Source organism: Enhydra lutris, unplaced genomic scaffold, assembly GCF_002288905.1.
Source record: "Enhydra lutris kenyoni isolate GAN:26980312 unplaced genomic scaffold, ASM228890v2 scaffoldscaffold192, whole genome shotgun sequence".
NCBI lineage: Eukaryota > Metazoa > Chordata > Mammalia > Carnivora > Mustelidae > Enhydra > Enhydra lutris.
In genome coordinates this window covers 93,498-108,855 of record NW_019154276.1, presented here as the reverse complement: position 1 = coordinate 108,855, position 15,358 = coordinate 93,498, and the positions used below count along the sequence as shown (strand labels likewise).

Here is a 15,358-nt window from a genome sequence, read left to right as displayed (position 1 = left end):
ACCCTGGGTGACAGTGGGACGGCCACCGCTGACCGTGTGCTGAGCCGTGCCAGGGTCTTCTCTAAGCCCCCTTGGGCACGACGGCGTTTACTGCTCACCGCGCTCCACGTGGGAGTGTGCTCCGGCCCACGGTGCCGGAGGGACGGAGACAGGAAGGTCGGGGTCGTACCTGCGGCTGTGGGGCACAGGGAATGAGCTCCGCGTGGGGGCCGTCCCGACTCCCAGCACGGAGGGCTGTCTCCTCGTGATGCGTGTGAGCCTGTGTGGGCCCGTGTCTGTGTGCACACGTGAGCACAGAAGTCCCGCAGACCAGCACGTGTCCTGTGCACATGTGCGCACGTTTGTGTTCATGCGTGTGCACCCGTGTCAGCGGGGCAGAGGGCACGTGCACTGCTTATGTCTGTGCACTTGTGCTTGTGTGTGAGCTGTGCTGGTGCACACACGTACGCAGGGGCGCCCCATGCGTGTGCCCGCGCGTGTGGGAGCACCACCCCCCATTCCCTTCGGGGCAGAGGGGCCCCACCAGCTTTTTCCCACAGGGGCGCCTCCCATGGCCTGCGCTGCCAGTGCCGCACCCCAGGGCTGGTGTGAATCCCTGGACGCTTGCCCGCAGCCTTCTGGGGCCTCTGACCGGGGCAGATGCTGACGACAGAGACGGGGAAACAGGAGGCACGGAATGAGCAAGGTTTATGGGGCCGGCTGGCCGGTGTAAAGGCAAGGGGCTGCAGTGAGGTCTGCTGGCTCGGGGGTGTGCGGGCTGTGACGCCCTCCTCTCTGGGCCTGGGGGCTGAGCTCTGGACAGAGGTGGACAGAGGTGTGCGGGGGGTGGGCGGAGATGGGGCTGGAGTCCGGGCTGGGCCCCTTTGCCCTTGGCGACAGCGTGGAGGCTGAGCGTCTACTCTCCTGGAGTCATTTCACCTGCAATGAGAGCCCGGGGTCGGGAAGGGGGCGGGTGTGAGGGGGAGGGTCCTCAGAGGACAGGGCCCAGGCCCCCGAGTCCTGCCCAGCTGAGTCCGACGTGAGCAGGCGCCCAGCATCTGTTCCACCGTAGGGCTGGGGCGGCAGAGGGCGGGGGCCTGTGAGCTCTTGGGCTGAGGCCCTGGGCCTGCGCCTGTGGCCCGTGATGGCCGTACACTCCTCCCGCTCCCCGCAGGCTCCCTGGGCTGGCCCAGCCTGTCCCCAGCCCTGCACATAGTGCCGGCTGCCTTACCTTGATGAAGGTGACAAAGCCGCTGTAGAGCAGAGTGAGCAGGAAGAGGGCTGCAAACGTGGGCCACAGCCCGCCGACGTCCTCCAGGTCCGTGGCGTCCCCCCTGCTCTCGTCATGGCTCTGGAGGGGTGGGGGCGTCATGGCCAGACCTGGGGAGCAAGGGCACCAGTGAGGAGGTTCAGTCCCCCACGCAGGGGGAGCTGAGGGATAGGCCACTGCTCTGGGACGCCCCTTCCTGACGTGGCCCCTTCCTGACGTGCACCTGTGAACCTTCTCCCTGCCCCGCGCCAGGGGCTCCCAGAGCCCGACGGGCCCAGCACCGAGCCGCACACACAGACTGCACCCAAACACCCTGGTACATGACAATCCGCATGACAAGTGAGTGCGGCAGGTGGGTGGCACTCAGCGGGTGGACACACACGGGCAGGGCTGACGGGGACCTGGGGCTGGGCAGGGCCCTCGGAGCGACAGGGAGCCCTCCAGGGCTGCCTGGATGCCCACGGCTCTGTCCCCCATGTCCCAGGGTGGGGCTCGTGTCCCTCTGTGCCCCTGCCCAGGGTGCGGTAAGGTGGCTGACAATGTCCCCTTTCCTGGAGTCAGGTCGGCTGCCCTCTGTGCGTCCCCAGCCCTTTCGTGGCTTTGACTACGCAGGGTTTATAGGGTGTCTGTGGTGTTGTCTGCTAGCTCCTGCAGGCCGGACTGTCCTTCCTTTTCTCCTACGTCCTACCTGGAGGCTCAGAAATCCCTTTGCTGTGGAGCAAGGCTGGGCTGTGGGGGAGCTTGCAGCACAACACCGGCAGGGGGGGCACCAGGATCAGCAGGGAGGCCCGGGGTGGTGCTGAAGAACAGAAGGGCCCCCGGTGTCGGCGGGAGGGCCCCTGCGTCTGTCCGGACCTGGGCGCACGCAGCCTCGCACAAGACGGGGAGCAGGAGCACCTCGGGAGGGCGTGTATAACCTGACAGCGACCCTGAGGAGCCTGGTGTCCTCCAGCCCTTAGGGCCGTCAGTGTGTCAGGCTTGTCCTGCAAGCACCATCCTGTTTGGGAACAGGGGACCCGTGATGGGCTGAGGCAGAGGACAGCCTGTGGATGTAGGATGGGGGAAGCCTGGGGGTCCTGGGAGGAGAGCAAGCAGCACCCCCAGAAGGAGCAAAGCCACAGCCGCAGGAGGAGGGGCTGGGACCCGTCGGAGCCACGGAGGACGGGCTCCTTCCAAGGGGTCCACGTTGCCAAAACCAGCCGAGCGGTTCCAGCCGCCCCCACCTGGCTGGAGGAGGGGTCCAGGAGATACGCACGGGACTCCAGCCGCCTCCCTGCGCAGGCCCACCTGCATGGCTCAGCCTTTAGTGGGCTGGGCCCTTCCAGAGGAGGACTTTCTCCCCACTTGCTCCTGGGGGCCTGGGGTCCAGGCTCCCTCTACCCTCTGCAGGGCGTCCTGTCTCCAGACTGTGTGATCCTGGCAGGAGGTTCTGCCCCTGCTGGAAGATGTGGCATGCGTGGCCTCTGGAGGCTCTGAATCCGTGCGTGGGCACCGGACACACAGCTGTGGGCACAGGGTGAGGGCAGTGCTGGGCCCTGGAGGGGCTCGGCCACCCCTGCTCACTCACATGGCCCTGTTGCACCCCTGCCCTGCTCCACATGTGCTCAGAGGGGCAGGTGCTGGGAGACGTCTGGCCACACACCTACTGCCACCACAGGCATAGAGCCACGGTCCGGTGCAGGGGCCACAAGGGCCGGGCTGTCTCATCTGAGCTGTGCTGTGCCTGCTGGGCAGGCCTGGACTCTCCGCGTGCTGGGGTCTGCATGTGCTCAGGTCCCCGGATGTGCACACCCTGACACAGCCAGAGCCTGCAGCCTGGGGCTCTGCACGGGATGGCACATCAGTCTCCAGCCTTGACTGAGTCTGTACGGGGGGCAGGTCTAGCCTCACCTGTGACATCAGGCCTGGAGAGGCCGGGCCTGCGCCTTTGGGCAACCCACCTACTGGGTGTAGGAGAGTAGAGCAGGAGGAGTGTCGGCGTGGGCCTGCCCCTCAGGGAGCCACGGGAGGGAGGATGAGCAGGGCCAGGAGGCTGCTCTGGGGCCGGAGAACAGACCCGGCCGGTGTCATTCAGAGAGAAAGGCGGGACATGAGCCATGGCAGGAGGCCTGTAACTGTCCCTCAGAACAAGGTGTTACCTGAAACGTAACCACGGGAAATTCTCCCAGTTACCAAGCACATTTTGACGTAGCCTCAAGAAAAACACGTCCCGGCAACGGGCCTCTGGGGCAGAGGACGACAGACGTCCTTGAGGGCCAGCAGCGGGGGACGCCCGGGCCGCTCAGGGCGGACGCCGCCTGCTCCATTTTCCCGGTATCTCCCCTTCCCTGGAGAGCACTTGTGGCTAATTCGATGATCCCGTTGAAGGTGCAGCTCAACTGCCGACTGTGTCCTGCGTGATCGGACACATCCTGCCCTCCCTCTTGTTCATCCACAAGGCATATGACTGATGTTTGGCCTTCGGCTCCTGTTGGTTACGGTTTCTATCTAATAAAGTGGGACTGAGGAGTTGTTCGGGGCGACCGTCTCTTCTCCAGTCACCCCGGCTCCCTCTGTCTTGCAGCTGACTGGTTTGTGCCTCATTCTTCTCCTGTGCGCCGTCAGGAAGTGGCAGCGGCCCAGGGCCGGTGGCATCCAGAGAGAAAGGGGGGGACATGGGCCATGACAGGGGCCCAGGGCAGGTGGCATCTAGAGGGAAAGGGGCAATGCCGGGAAGACGGGTGGAGGACCAGGGGTCCCAGCCTTGGGCGGGCAGGCAGGGCTGGCCCCAGGACTCTAGGGGAGGCCTACTGGGGTGGTCCAGGCGTGCTGGGGGTTAAAGAGCTGCCCCCTCCCTGGGGCTCCCTACAGGCTGCTGCCCACCAGGCTGCCTCCAGGGCCAAGCCGGGCTGTTGGAGCTGTGCGGTCAGTGCTATTGTGTTGGAAGGATGCCCACTGCACGGGTTGGGCCGTTGGCAGGGTGTCTGAGCCCGTGGAGCTTGGCACAGCGGTCCCACATGCCCCCTAAATTGCTGCCGTGGACCTCCACTGGGCGTCTCCCCCCACACAGCTCCCAAGGGCAGCCTTGCGCCAGGCCACCTGCCACCTCTCCATGAGCAGGAGGAGGACGGCGTCCTGCTGTCTGTTTGGCCTAAGGTGTCCAGCGCTGTCCCACCAGGGCTTTGCTGCACCTGATGGGGCCATAGGAGGTCTGACAAGGGCCTCAGAGGGGAGAGTAAGCCCTAAACCTCCCCCATGAGCCCCCACCCTGGTGGGCCTCTGTCCCCTCTGCGCTGTAGGCGGCCTGCAGTCGGGGCCTGTTGTGGGCCTGTGCTGGTCAGATGTCCCCGGGCACCAAGGCCAGCACCCACTTCTGGGTCTATCTGTTTCCTGAGGTGCGGCCTGATCTGCACCCAGCCGTGTGGCATGTCTTGGTGGGAAATGGCTGCTCTTTGGGGCCTGGCAGGGGTGACAGGCACCTTTCAGCCCTCCTAGTCCAGCACATGGCGTGTAGACACGACAGGGTTTGGAGGGGCCGGTGTCAGAGAGGCCGAGCAGGCCGGCGCGCAGCCATCGGGTGGGTGGCCCACGGTCTGGGCTGCAGCCCCGGGATCCGGCCGCTCGGCTCCTGGGAGGGCTGTCCCTCCACCCGCGCCCCTTGCTGAGAGGAGGCTGGGACAGAAGCCCTCAGGCCCGTGGGTGACTCACCAGTGTCCAGGCTCTGGCTGGTGTTGAACAGCTTCCGGGAGGCATCATGCCTCACCACACATGTGTAGGTGGCTGGGCCAGGGCTCTGGGCCGCGAGGACACGCAGGACGCTCCAGGTCTGGAACGTGCTGTTCCCTGGCTGGGCCGCGGGGCGTGCGGTGGCAAACGCCGCAGGGTCCACCTCCGTGCGGCCCTTGAGCCAGGTGAGGAGGATGTCCGGGGGCGAGAAGCCCGACACCTCACACAGGAGCCAGGAGGCTGCTTGGTGCACGGTCAGGACGCGGACAGTGAGGCTGCTGGGCGCGGTGGCCGCTGCGGGGAGAAGTCCGGTCATGCTGGGACCACCCGAGGCTTGGGCGAAGCTGGGGGGCCTGGGGAGGGCCGGTCCCCACCCCCTCGGTGTCTCCGTGTGGAAGGAGGGGTAGCCACTGTGCTGGGTGGGTCGTGCGCGTGCGGGGGCCCCAGCCTCCCCGTCTCCTGGACCCCAGAGTGGGCCTCACCGTGCTGTCCCGGTGCTGCAGACACCACCTGGGCCGGCGTGTTGGGCTGGCTCAGCGTGCAGGCGATGCTGGTCCCCGAGGCCCACAGGGACACCGGCAAGGCCAGGCGGCTGCTCAGGCTCTGGGAGCCGTTGGCGTGCTCCTCCCGCGGCCCCTCCTCCACCGCCCTGCTGGGGGGCGCCCCGGCCACCGCCCAGGACACACGGGCCTCCTGCAGGTCATCCCCCACCGCCAGGCAGGTGAAGGTGGCCTCTCCCTGGAGCCACGGGCCCCGCAGGGGAGGCTGCAGCAGGTAGAGGCTGGGAGGGTGAGTGTGGTTCCGGCAGTCTGCCAGAGGAGAGCGACCTTGGTCAGTGGGGACCCCGGTCAGCGGTCAGCGGGGACCCCAGGTCAGCGGTCAGCGGGGGACCCCGGTCAGCGGTCAGCGGGGGACCCCAGGTCAGTGGTCAGCGGGAGACCCCGGTCAGTGGTCAGCGGGGGACCCCAGGTCAGCGGTCAGCGGGGGACCCCGGTCAGCGGTCAGCGGGGGACTCCGGTCAGCGGGGGACCCCGGTCAGCGGTCAGCGGGGGACTCCGGTCAGCGGTCAGCGGGGGACCCCAGGTCAGCGGTCAGCGGGGGGGACCCTGGTCAGTGGTCACTGGGGGACCCCAGTCAGTGGGGGGCACACAGACCCTGCCTGGGAGTGGTGCTGTGGGCAGTGCCCGGCCCAGGTCTGCTACGCTCCCCAGGGCAGACCTCCCCTTTGTTGCTTCCTGGCCTCCCACTGCCCGGCTAGGACTTCCCCCGGGTTCCCCAGTCCACTCTTCCCCTCCTCCCCCCACTCTGTGCCCCAAGGAACTGGCCTCTGAGCGTAGCGTCCACTGGGCTTCCTGACTCTGCGGCTTGTGTGTGGGTGTGGCTGGTGGAGGACACTAGGAGGGAAAGGGGGGTGAGACCGGTGGGACTCACCGGGGCTGTGGCCTCCCGGGGCCCCTCAGCCTTCCTGCTCTCTGGGGTCCAGAGACCTACCCACACCTGCTGCTGGCCCTCGTCGGGCTCCTGAATGGTCACGCCACGGTGACGCCTACAGTTAGGGTGAGGACGGCCGGAAGTTATCGGGCCTTGGGTTTGGGACAGACGGGGGACCTGCAAGTTTGCTCTGTAGAGGGTCAGCAGTAAATACTTAGGTTTGCCGTTACAGGGTCTCCTCTCCACTCTCCCCACCCCCATCTTGCTAAAACTGCTCAGGTTGTGGGAAAGAGGCTCAGGGCTGTGGGCTGTGCGGCCCTCCCGGGAGGACGATGTTGGCCTGTTGGGAGGGCTGGGCTTGTGGGGCCACACACCCCAGTCTGTCCCTCAGATGCCATACGCCCCGGAGGCCTCTCCCTGGAGCTCTGCCCGGGCCTGAATCCTGGCCAGCCAGTGGACGCGCCCCACAAGGACAGGGACTGGAGAGTACCCCTGCCCCGAGGCGGGGGTATTTGGATCCTTGCCTGGAGGGCGGACCCCTCTGGGTCTGACCGGGCTGTGCTGAGCCAGGCACTGGTGGTGGTCGGATATGGGGTTGTCATGGGTGGGGTGGGCTGTGGAGGGGCCGTGGAGGGGCCACGGAGGGGCCACGGCAGACCACAGCCTCTGCCCCAGCATCCCCAGGGCTGGTGCTGGAGCTGCCGTTCTCTGAGAGCATGGCTTGCTGCCCGCTTGGAGGAGTGAGTGCTGGACCTCTGCCGAGGGGGAGGCAGGGTGGCTGTGGCCCCAAGTGGCCCTTGGAGAGGCCCCTGGGTTGGGGGCAGCTCACGGAGAGGGCCTCTGGCTGCAGGACCCCTGGGTCCATGGTCAGGGGTGCTGAGCCTCAGGTGGCGTGCTACAGCTCTGTCAGGGCCACGGGGCCAAGTCCACCCTGCTGGGCATGTCAGCCGTGTGTCCTCACGTGAGGCTCTGGGACAGGCTCTCGTCTGAGCCCTGCCCCTGGGCCCGGTGAGTCCCAGTGCTGGCCCGCGGCCCCACCCCGTCTGCTGTGCTCACTGCAGGTGTGGGGGGGTCTCCTGTCCACTAGGGGCCTGAGGGGGCATCTGCTGGGACCCAGTGCGTGGTGTGGTCAGTTCTCTGCAGACACCGCCCCCAGAGAAGTCGCGGAGGGCTGCCCGAAGGCGTCCGACTAAGGGACAGGAAGGCAGGAGGGCTCCTCACCTGGGACGCTGGGTGTGGAGGAGGTCTCTGGCGGAGACGGCCCGTGAGCCGATGGGTCGGTCTTCCCTTCCCAGGACTCTGAAGTCAGAAGGACAGTGGCGGGGGAGGGTCAGACGGTGTGTGTCCGGGTGTGGGGGGGCTGCCCAGTGGTGGCTAGGAGGACGGGGATGGCTGAAGGAGGGGCGACTGGCCACGGGCGTGCTGGGCACGGCTGCCTGCATCGTCCTCGGGCTGGAAGGTGCGGGGCACCCTGGAGGACGACCTCGGGGGTCTGGGGCCACCCACCTGGCCATAGGATGGGCTTCTCCCGTGGGAGGCCGGAAACGACGGCTCTGCAGTAGTGCGGGTCCGGCTTCCAGGTGACTGACAGGAAGGACAGCTGCGTGTGCTCTCGGGCCCTCAGCGTGATCAGGGTGGTCGTCTGCGCCCCCGAGCTCGAGGTGACCTGCACGGACTCTGCGGAGGGTCCTTGTGCCAAGCAGGCCAGGCCTATGGAGTCACCTTGCTTTGGGGCTTTACATTCTGAGACCAAGGGGAACAGATGCAGCGTTTCGGTGTCTGGAAGACAGACAGGGCGTGTGAGGCCGGGGCCGCGGGGGTGCAGCGTGGTGGGGGAGGGGCAGCCGTGGCCGGTGGCAGCCGTGGCCCTCTTGTCCTGCAAATGCAGCGAGGGGTGCCCCCTCTGCGGAGCCCGTGCTGCCCTGCTGAGGGGCCCGGTTGTGTGTCACCCCCGGGACTCTGAGCGCTGGCCCTGGGCCTTCCCGCAGTTGCCCTGGGTCCCCTCTGCCTGCAGAGAGGGGCCTTGGAACTGGGCTCTGGCTCCCTGGCCAGCGGGGTGGGCTCAGACGCTGCCCTCCCCGTGACTGCCCCTGGGGCTCTGTGGCTTAGAGTCCAGGCCTGTGAGCCTTTTGCCCTCATGGGAGGCCCTTGGCCATGTCCTAGGGTGCGGGGGTAGTTTGCCCTGCAGTGTTCTGGGCCCAGGGGTGGCAGGTCCCTGGACGAGGCTTCTTGGTGGGCCGGTTCCTGTGCCCTGGTCTTCTCCCTGGGGACTCCGCTGGCCAAGGGCGGCTGAGCAAGTGCGGGGTCCCTGCCTGAGTCCCTGATGGCTCCCTCACCAAAGTCTGTGGTCCCTGTTCTCTGCCGAGCCCCCAGGCACCATGCTGCCACCGCACGACGGGACATGCCCGTTCTCCAGCCGGTCGCCTGGGCCATTGCCTTCGCCCACTCCACAGGCCCCCTGACGCAAGACCCATCTGTCTGTCCTCCCAAGCACCCAGCCGGCCTGCCCCTGCCTTTTCCAGGGGTTCCCCAGCAGGACTGTCTGCCACGCATATCCCGGGGACCCCACTCCCCATACAGCGTCCCCGGCACCCCCCTGCGTCCTGCCAGGACCCCCTGCACCCTGCGGGGGAGATGCCAGGCGTGGGTGGGCTTGACCCCTGTGCCTCAGATCGTGATCACGTTTGGAGAGAAAGTCCTAGTGGGCGAGTTAACGATTCAGGGAGGTCCTGCTGCTGGAGGGCGGCCTCCAATGCAACGTTGCTGGGCCCGGCGTTCTGCACGGGGGAAGGACAAGAATTTCGGGGGCTGGGGTGGACGGTTAGGGCTTGGGTTGAGAGCCCTGGTTTACGTACGGAAATCCTGTCGCCCTGGTGCCCTGGCGTGGGGCCGTGCTTGCAAACGGGGCCACGGAGGCTGAGACCTTAGCCCCACCGACGGACGCCCTTATCAAAGGGGGGTCCGGACACGCGCAGGGGGACAACGCCACGGCCCGAAGGCAGACAGCGCGGAGACGCACCTACAAGCCCGGGCGGCTGCCAGAAGCCCAGCCTGGAGCAGACTGTCCCCCTGGCCCACACGACTCTTGGCTTCGAGAGGATTCCCTGCCCCCGGGGTCCCTGGACACGGACTCAGCACAGACGCCATCGGAGGTGACAGCCCCCCACTCCCTGGCACGAGAGTCCCCAGCCGCACACGCACCTCATGGGCCCCTCATCCCGGGAGGCTGGGCCAGGGGGTCCGTGTTACCAGACGAAGCTGGGGCCTCCCTGTGCCCACCGGGCGCTCACGGGGACCTGTGAGCTGCATCCTGGCCTCCTCCAGGTGCCTCCTCCCGGGAGCCTGGCTCACGGCCGTCCTCACCAATGCCACCTGGACCCCTCAGCCGTGTGGGGTCTGCGCCTCCCCCTCGGCCCCTCCCCTACCCACTGCCACCCAGACCCTGGTGGCCACAGCTCCACGGCCGGTGAGTGAGCCCCCGACGCGAACCCGCATCCCTTTGCTGCACTCCCCCTCCGCTGGGGCTCCTGGCCGTGGCACCGCCTGCTCCTCGCGTGTAGGGACGGGGACACACGGAGGCTCCCCACATGCCGTTCCCTGGCAGGCACTCTCCTCCCCGGCTCGCCAGACGCTCCTGCTCCCGTCCACACACCCTTCACGGTGCAGCCCACTGGCAGGATGAGTGCCCTGTGCTCCCGCCAGTCCTCGGTCCCACACAGCCCAGCCCCACGAGGGGTGGGACCCTCCTGGGGGCCGGCCAGGCCGGCTGGGTCGGAGACGGGACCGTGCGTCGTGTGGGGACCCAGCGGCGGAGGCCCCTGTTGGTCGCACACAGGGACCAAGCCCGGCTCCCGGTTCCCACCACGTCTGGGAGGTCAGGCCTGGGACAGGGTCCAGCACCCGTCCTTAAGCAGATGGGACGAGCCAGAGACGCTGGGTCCCACTGCAGGGCCCCCTTCCCTGGCACGTCCCCTGGCAGGCCTGTGCACAGACAGGCCCTTCCCACAGGCCCTTCCCACAGGCCCTGGACACATGCGGCACCCAAGGAGCACTTTGGGACAGAAGCCTGCACAGCAGAGCAGTTTCGTAAGATAAAATATACACGTTTATTGGAAGGCGACACGCGGGTACGTTGCACAGGCCGAGTCTTTGAGCTGGAAGCCGGGGGAGAGCTAAGGATGCGCTGACGGGCTCCGCGGGCTGCCCACCCCGGGTCCACGTCCCGGGCCTCTGAAGGTCTCCGCGGACCGGTCATTTCACCTGCAGGCGACAGACGGCGTGAGACGGTTTCCCGCTGCCCTGGGCTGGATGCCCTGCCCCTCCTGCCCCGGCCCTGCTGTTACCTTGAACAGCGTCACTGTGGTGCTGTAGAAGACGCTGAGGAGGAAGAGGACGATGAAGGTGGACGTCACGGTGTTCAGGTTCTCGAAGTCTTCCTCCTCAGCGCTCACCTCTCCCTCTGCAGGGAACACAGCACAGAGCGGTCAGGCTGCGCGGTAGGGAGGCCTGGCCCCAGAGCTGCCCTTGGGCCCCCGAGGCTGCCCCTGGGGGGCCGGGCGGGGCAGGGACGGCGGGAGTGGGTGTGCGTGGCTCCTGACTGGTCCCTCAGTCTCCTCGGCACTTGCTTTGGGAGGCCGAGGGCTCCTGGGCTCAGTCGGGAGGCATCGAAGCCAGGTGTTAGCTGGGTCCTGGGAGCTCGAGACAGGGGTCAGGCCGAGGCAGAACACAGGCTCAGCAGAGCAAGGCCGACCCGAGCACCCTGTGTGGGAGCCGTGGCGGGGCAGAGAGCACAGCAGAGCAGCACAGACGCAGGGGTGTGGCAACACAACACAGCAGCGGGGTTGGGGGCCACTGCCAGGGCTGCCCGGTGGAGAGCCAGGGAGCAGGGCCTTCTGCCCCCTCTGGTCTGGAGGGGGTGCTCTGCCCCTGGCCGCCGAGGCTGGAGAGGCTGGCAGCGGGGACCTGGCGTGTGTCTGGGCCTGAGGGGCAACCGCCTCACTTCCTAGTGAGATTCCCACTCGCTGTCCCTCGGTCTTGGAGGGCATGGCCCCTGGAAGATCCCGTGTGGGGCCCTGGCCAGCTGTCTGCACTGCCAGGCTTCGGGGACCAAGGGCTCAGATAGAACCCTGAGGCTCCAGGGAGGGTGACCCTGGGGTGGCCTGGGTGGACAGGCTGAGGACCCTCCATGGGGTCTGGAGCCCACTGGCCCTTTGGGGCATCTGCAGCTCAGGTTCCCAAGGGTCCGGTGTGCAGGGAGGGTCTCGGAGGCAGCCCAGAGGGGGCCGTGCTGCTGTGGCAGAGGGGGTCCCACTCGGACCCTTGCCCTTCCCCGCCCACCAGGTCTGTACCCCTCACGCCTGCTCCTGGGGCCTCATTTCCCACTATTTCCAGGGCTGGGTGTTTGCAGGGGCTCTCCACTCAGACCAGGCCCTCTGCAGTCACCCCTGCAAGGAGAAGCATCCAGGGACAGCCTCCCTGCCTCTGGGGCCGATGTCCAGGCCCTGGGGCTTTGTCAGAAGCAGCCCGGCCCCGTTCACCTGTGGGCACTGGGGTTCTGCCGCCTTCAAGAGCCTGGGCATGGGCAAGGACTTCCCTTGGCCTTGGGCCTGGGAATGGTGGCTGCAGCCAGAGTCCAGACCTTCACGCTGAGACAGAGGGACAAGCAGAGCTTGGGCACTAAGCCCGCAGAGAGTGACACAGCCGGACAGGGCAGCAGTTCCTGACAGAGGGACCCCGGGTGTGCAAGGGCTGGCACCTGCGCGTGCAGGTGTGTATATGTGTGTACACGCGTGTGTGTACGTGTCTCTGTGTGCATGTATGTGCAGACGTGTGTCCATGTGTGTGTGACTGTGTGTGCACGTGTCCTTGTTTGTGTGCACGTGTCTGTACGTGTCTGCGTGTGGATAAGCGAGGACGTTTGTGCATGTGTGTACCCGTGTGCAGCTGTCTGTGTGCACGTGTGTAGACGAGGGCGTGCATCTGCATATGTCCACGCATGTGGGTGTGTGTGCACACGTGTGTGTCCGTGTGTCTACACGCAGGTGCGCCCATGTCTGCATCCACACGCGTGCATCATGTCTGTGTGTGCGTGTCGCACACTTGTGGTCGTGGGAGCAGCTACAGGAGCGGTGAGCGTGGCCTCGGTCTGCAAGGAGCACGGGGACTTCCAGAGGCTGGGGGCGGGGCAGGGACGGTGCTGGAGGGTGGGCTGGGGGCAGGGACAGCACGGCTGTAGCCCCGGCAGGCGAGAGCATCGCTTACTCAGGAGGAGTGTCTTTCGAATGGATGTTTTTATTTCTGATTTTGATAAAAGGTCACACGTTGCCCCATTGACAAGGTTAGTGGACACACACGCACACATAGCGACGGGTCAGCCAGGGGCTGCGGATCCACCGGCTGGGACCCAGCGGCCCAGCGGTCAGTAGCAGGTGCTGGCCGTGTCAGACAAGACCAGGGACACGTTGTAGAGGGTGGGTTTACCGGTGGACTTGTCCACGCTCCTCTCGGTCACCATGTGGGGCAGGGCCTCATGGCCTACTACACAGGTGTAGGTCTCCCCAGCGCTCCAGTCCTCCTCGCTCACGGTCAGGGTGCTGTGCACAAAGTAGAGGCCAGAGGCTTGGGGCTCGGGTGTCGGAGCACTGGTAACGTAGGTGTTGGGGGGCACGGGCTGCCCCTTCTGCAGCCATTGCACAAACACGTCTGGGGGAGAGAAGCCCTTCACCAGGCAGGTGACTGTGGCTGACTCCCGTAGGCTCAGCTGCTCCCGGCTTGGTGGCAGGACGTACACAGATGGCATGTGCTTGGGGACCCCTGTGGGAGGAAAGACGGGGTGAGCTCGGGCCGGGACCACTGGGGAGAGACCACCAGAGGCCACGGGAGAGTCCCGCGGCAGAGGGGGCACGGGCCCTACCCTTGGGCCTGGAGATGGTCTTCTTCAGTGGCGAGGGCAGGTCCGTGTGGGTCACCGTGCAGGTGAACTGCTCCCCCGACTCCCAGTCCTCCACACAGACCGTGGCCTCCCCCATGGCGCTGAAGGTGATGTTGGGGTGGCTCTCAGAGATGTTCGTGTGCGTTTTCAGAGGCTCGCCATTCTGGCGGGTCCAGGAGATGGTCAGGCTGTCGTAGGTGGCCAGGTCTGTGACCAGGCAGGACAGCTTGGCCGACTTGGTGAGGAAGATGCTGGCAAAGGAGGGTGGGATGGTGAAGATGCTGATGCCCACGGCTGCGTCTAGGGCAGGAGAGAGTTTGTGTCAGTGACGGGCCGGACGCGCGGCCAGGCAAAGGCGGGGATCGTCCCCAAGAACACAGGATGCGTTCACCCTGAGCCGTCCTGAGCCCCAGGGACCCACCAGAGAGGAACGCTGGGCCCTACCTCCCAGCTCTTGGCCGCTCCGGGAAGCCAAGGCTCGGGGAGGGGCCGGCCCGAGTGGACGCCCGCGCATGTGAGGGGTCCCAAGCCCGAGGGGCTGCCCCGGGGCCCAGCACTCACTGGAGGTGCACACGGAGGACACGTTCTTCTCGGAGGTCACACCGCTGTGCTCCACTTGGCAGGTGAACACGCTCTGGCTGAGCCAGGCACTCTCGGTGACGGTCAGCGTGCTGAGCACTCTGTAGGTCACTGTCCCGGACACTTTCCCGTCAGCCTCCACCTTGCCAGTGTCGATGCCCGACGTGAGCTGCTTTCCGTCACGAAACCAGGACACGGAGATCTGCTTGGGGCTGAAGCCCTTGGCCTGGCACAGGAGCTGGGACGTGCGCTGGCCGTTGCCAGAGAAGGCATCGCGGGGCGGGATGAAGACGGTCACGTTGGGGGACAGTTCTACGGTCACTGCAGGGAGGGACCAGGCGTCAGCCCCCGGCCTCCCCCTGCCCACCCAGCCGCGGGAGGAGGGCCCGGCTCTCACCTGGGAAGGGAACTTTCACGGATTTGTTACCCTTGGTGTGCTTGACCTTGCATGTGAGGTAGTCCTCGGAGCTCTGGAGGACGTCCACGGAGGGCAGGAACACCTGAGAGGTGGCCGCATACTTGCCCTCTCTCAGAACCGAAGGGAAGTTCTTGATGTCCCGGCTGCCGACCTCACTGTCGTTCTTGTAGGTCCAGGAGAAGGTGATGGCGTTGGGCAGGAAGTCCCTGGCCAGACAGCCCATGGCCACCAGGGTCTCATCGGACTGGAAACTCTCACAGGTGATGAGGGGGAAGAGGTTTGGAGAGGATGGGTTCTCTGAGGACCACAGAGGGACAGGAGGTGAGTGAGAAGATGTCTTCTCCCCACACTCTGCCAGGCGGGCCAGAGCCAGCCCCACAGCCCCCTCATCCCACTGCCACAAGGGCTGGCCTCACAGCCTTCCCAGCCTTGACCAACAGTGCAGCGGCAGCTGGGCTGAGGCTGAGTCCAGCCGGGAAGGGGAGGTTCAACGCCCCCCACCCAGCTGCAGAAGCCTAGCTCTGGATTTGTGGGAAGCTGGGGTCTCCGTGGCCTCGTGAGCACTCTGGTACCCTGGCTCCTGGCTCCGGATGGCTCGACCAGCGCTGCTTTCCCTCCGAGACACGGGAGCCAGGCTGCTGTGCTCAGCCCCAAGCCCCACGAGCTGTCTGTGATGCAGACAGCATGGAGGGGAGCCCCCTGGCCAGTGCAGCTAGGGTTAGGGGACGGTGTGTATGTGACAACTTGGACCCACACGTGGCCCATTGCAGGTGAATCCAGCCCAAACTAGGACATCGAGCTCCTCTGAGCCAAGACAGCTCAGCCAGTCCATTTTGGCTGGACCAGCTCAGTGACCCTGTTTAATCAGCCCAATGCACCCAGCCTGGTCCAGCTCAGCCACCTCAGCTCAGCCCAGCTCAGCCCCGTTCAGCCCAGCCCAGCCCAGCCCAGCCCAGCCCAGCCCAGCTCAGCCCAGCTCACCCAGCCCGGTTCAGCCCAGCCCAGCCCAGCTCACCCAACGTGGGTCAGCCCAGCCCAGCCCAGC

At 66.4% G+C, this 15,358-nt stretch overlaps 2 gene segments (V, D, J or C); both read right to left on the bottom strand.

Moving 5' to 3' along the window:
- Positions 1-668: 668 nt before the first annotated feature.
- LOC111140144 lies at positions 669-10,398 on the bottom strand. The segment is given in 8 exon segments: positions 669-918; positions 1,211-1,359; positions 4,937-5,248; positions 5,437-5,763; positions 6,280-6,348; positions 7,607-7,684; positions 7,892-8,164; positions 9,875-10,398. Coding segments are annotated over 8 exon segments (1,317 nt in total).
- A 74-nt stretch (positions 10,399-10,472) lies between these two features.
- Positions 10,473-15,358, bottom strand: part of LOC111140143 — a 69,338-nt gene continuing 64,452 nt past the window's right edge. The window contains 6 exon segments of the C gene segment in view: positions 10,473-10,645; positions 10,729-10,844; positions 12,866-13,198; positions 13,299-13,616; positions 13,878-14,216; positions 14,293-14,610. Of these exon segments, the coding sequence occupies positions 10,637-10,645; positions 10,729-10,844; positions 12,866-13,198; positions 13,299-13,616; positions 13,878-14,216; positions 14,293-14,610 (1,433 nt within the window).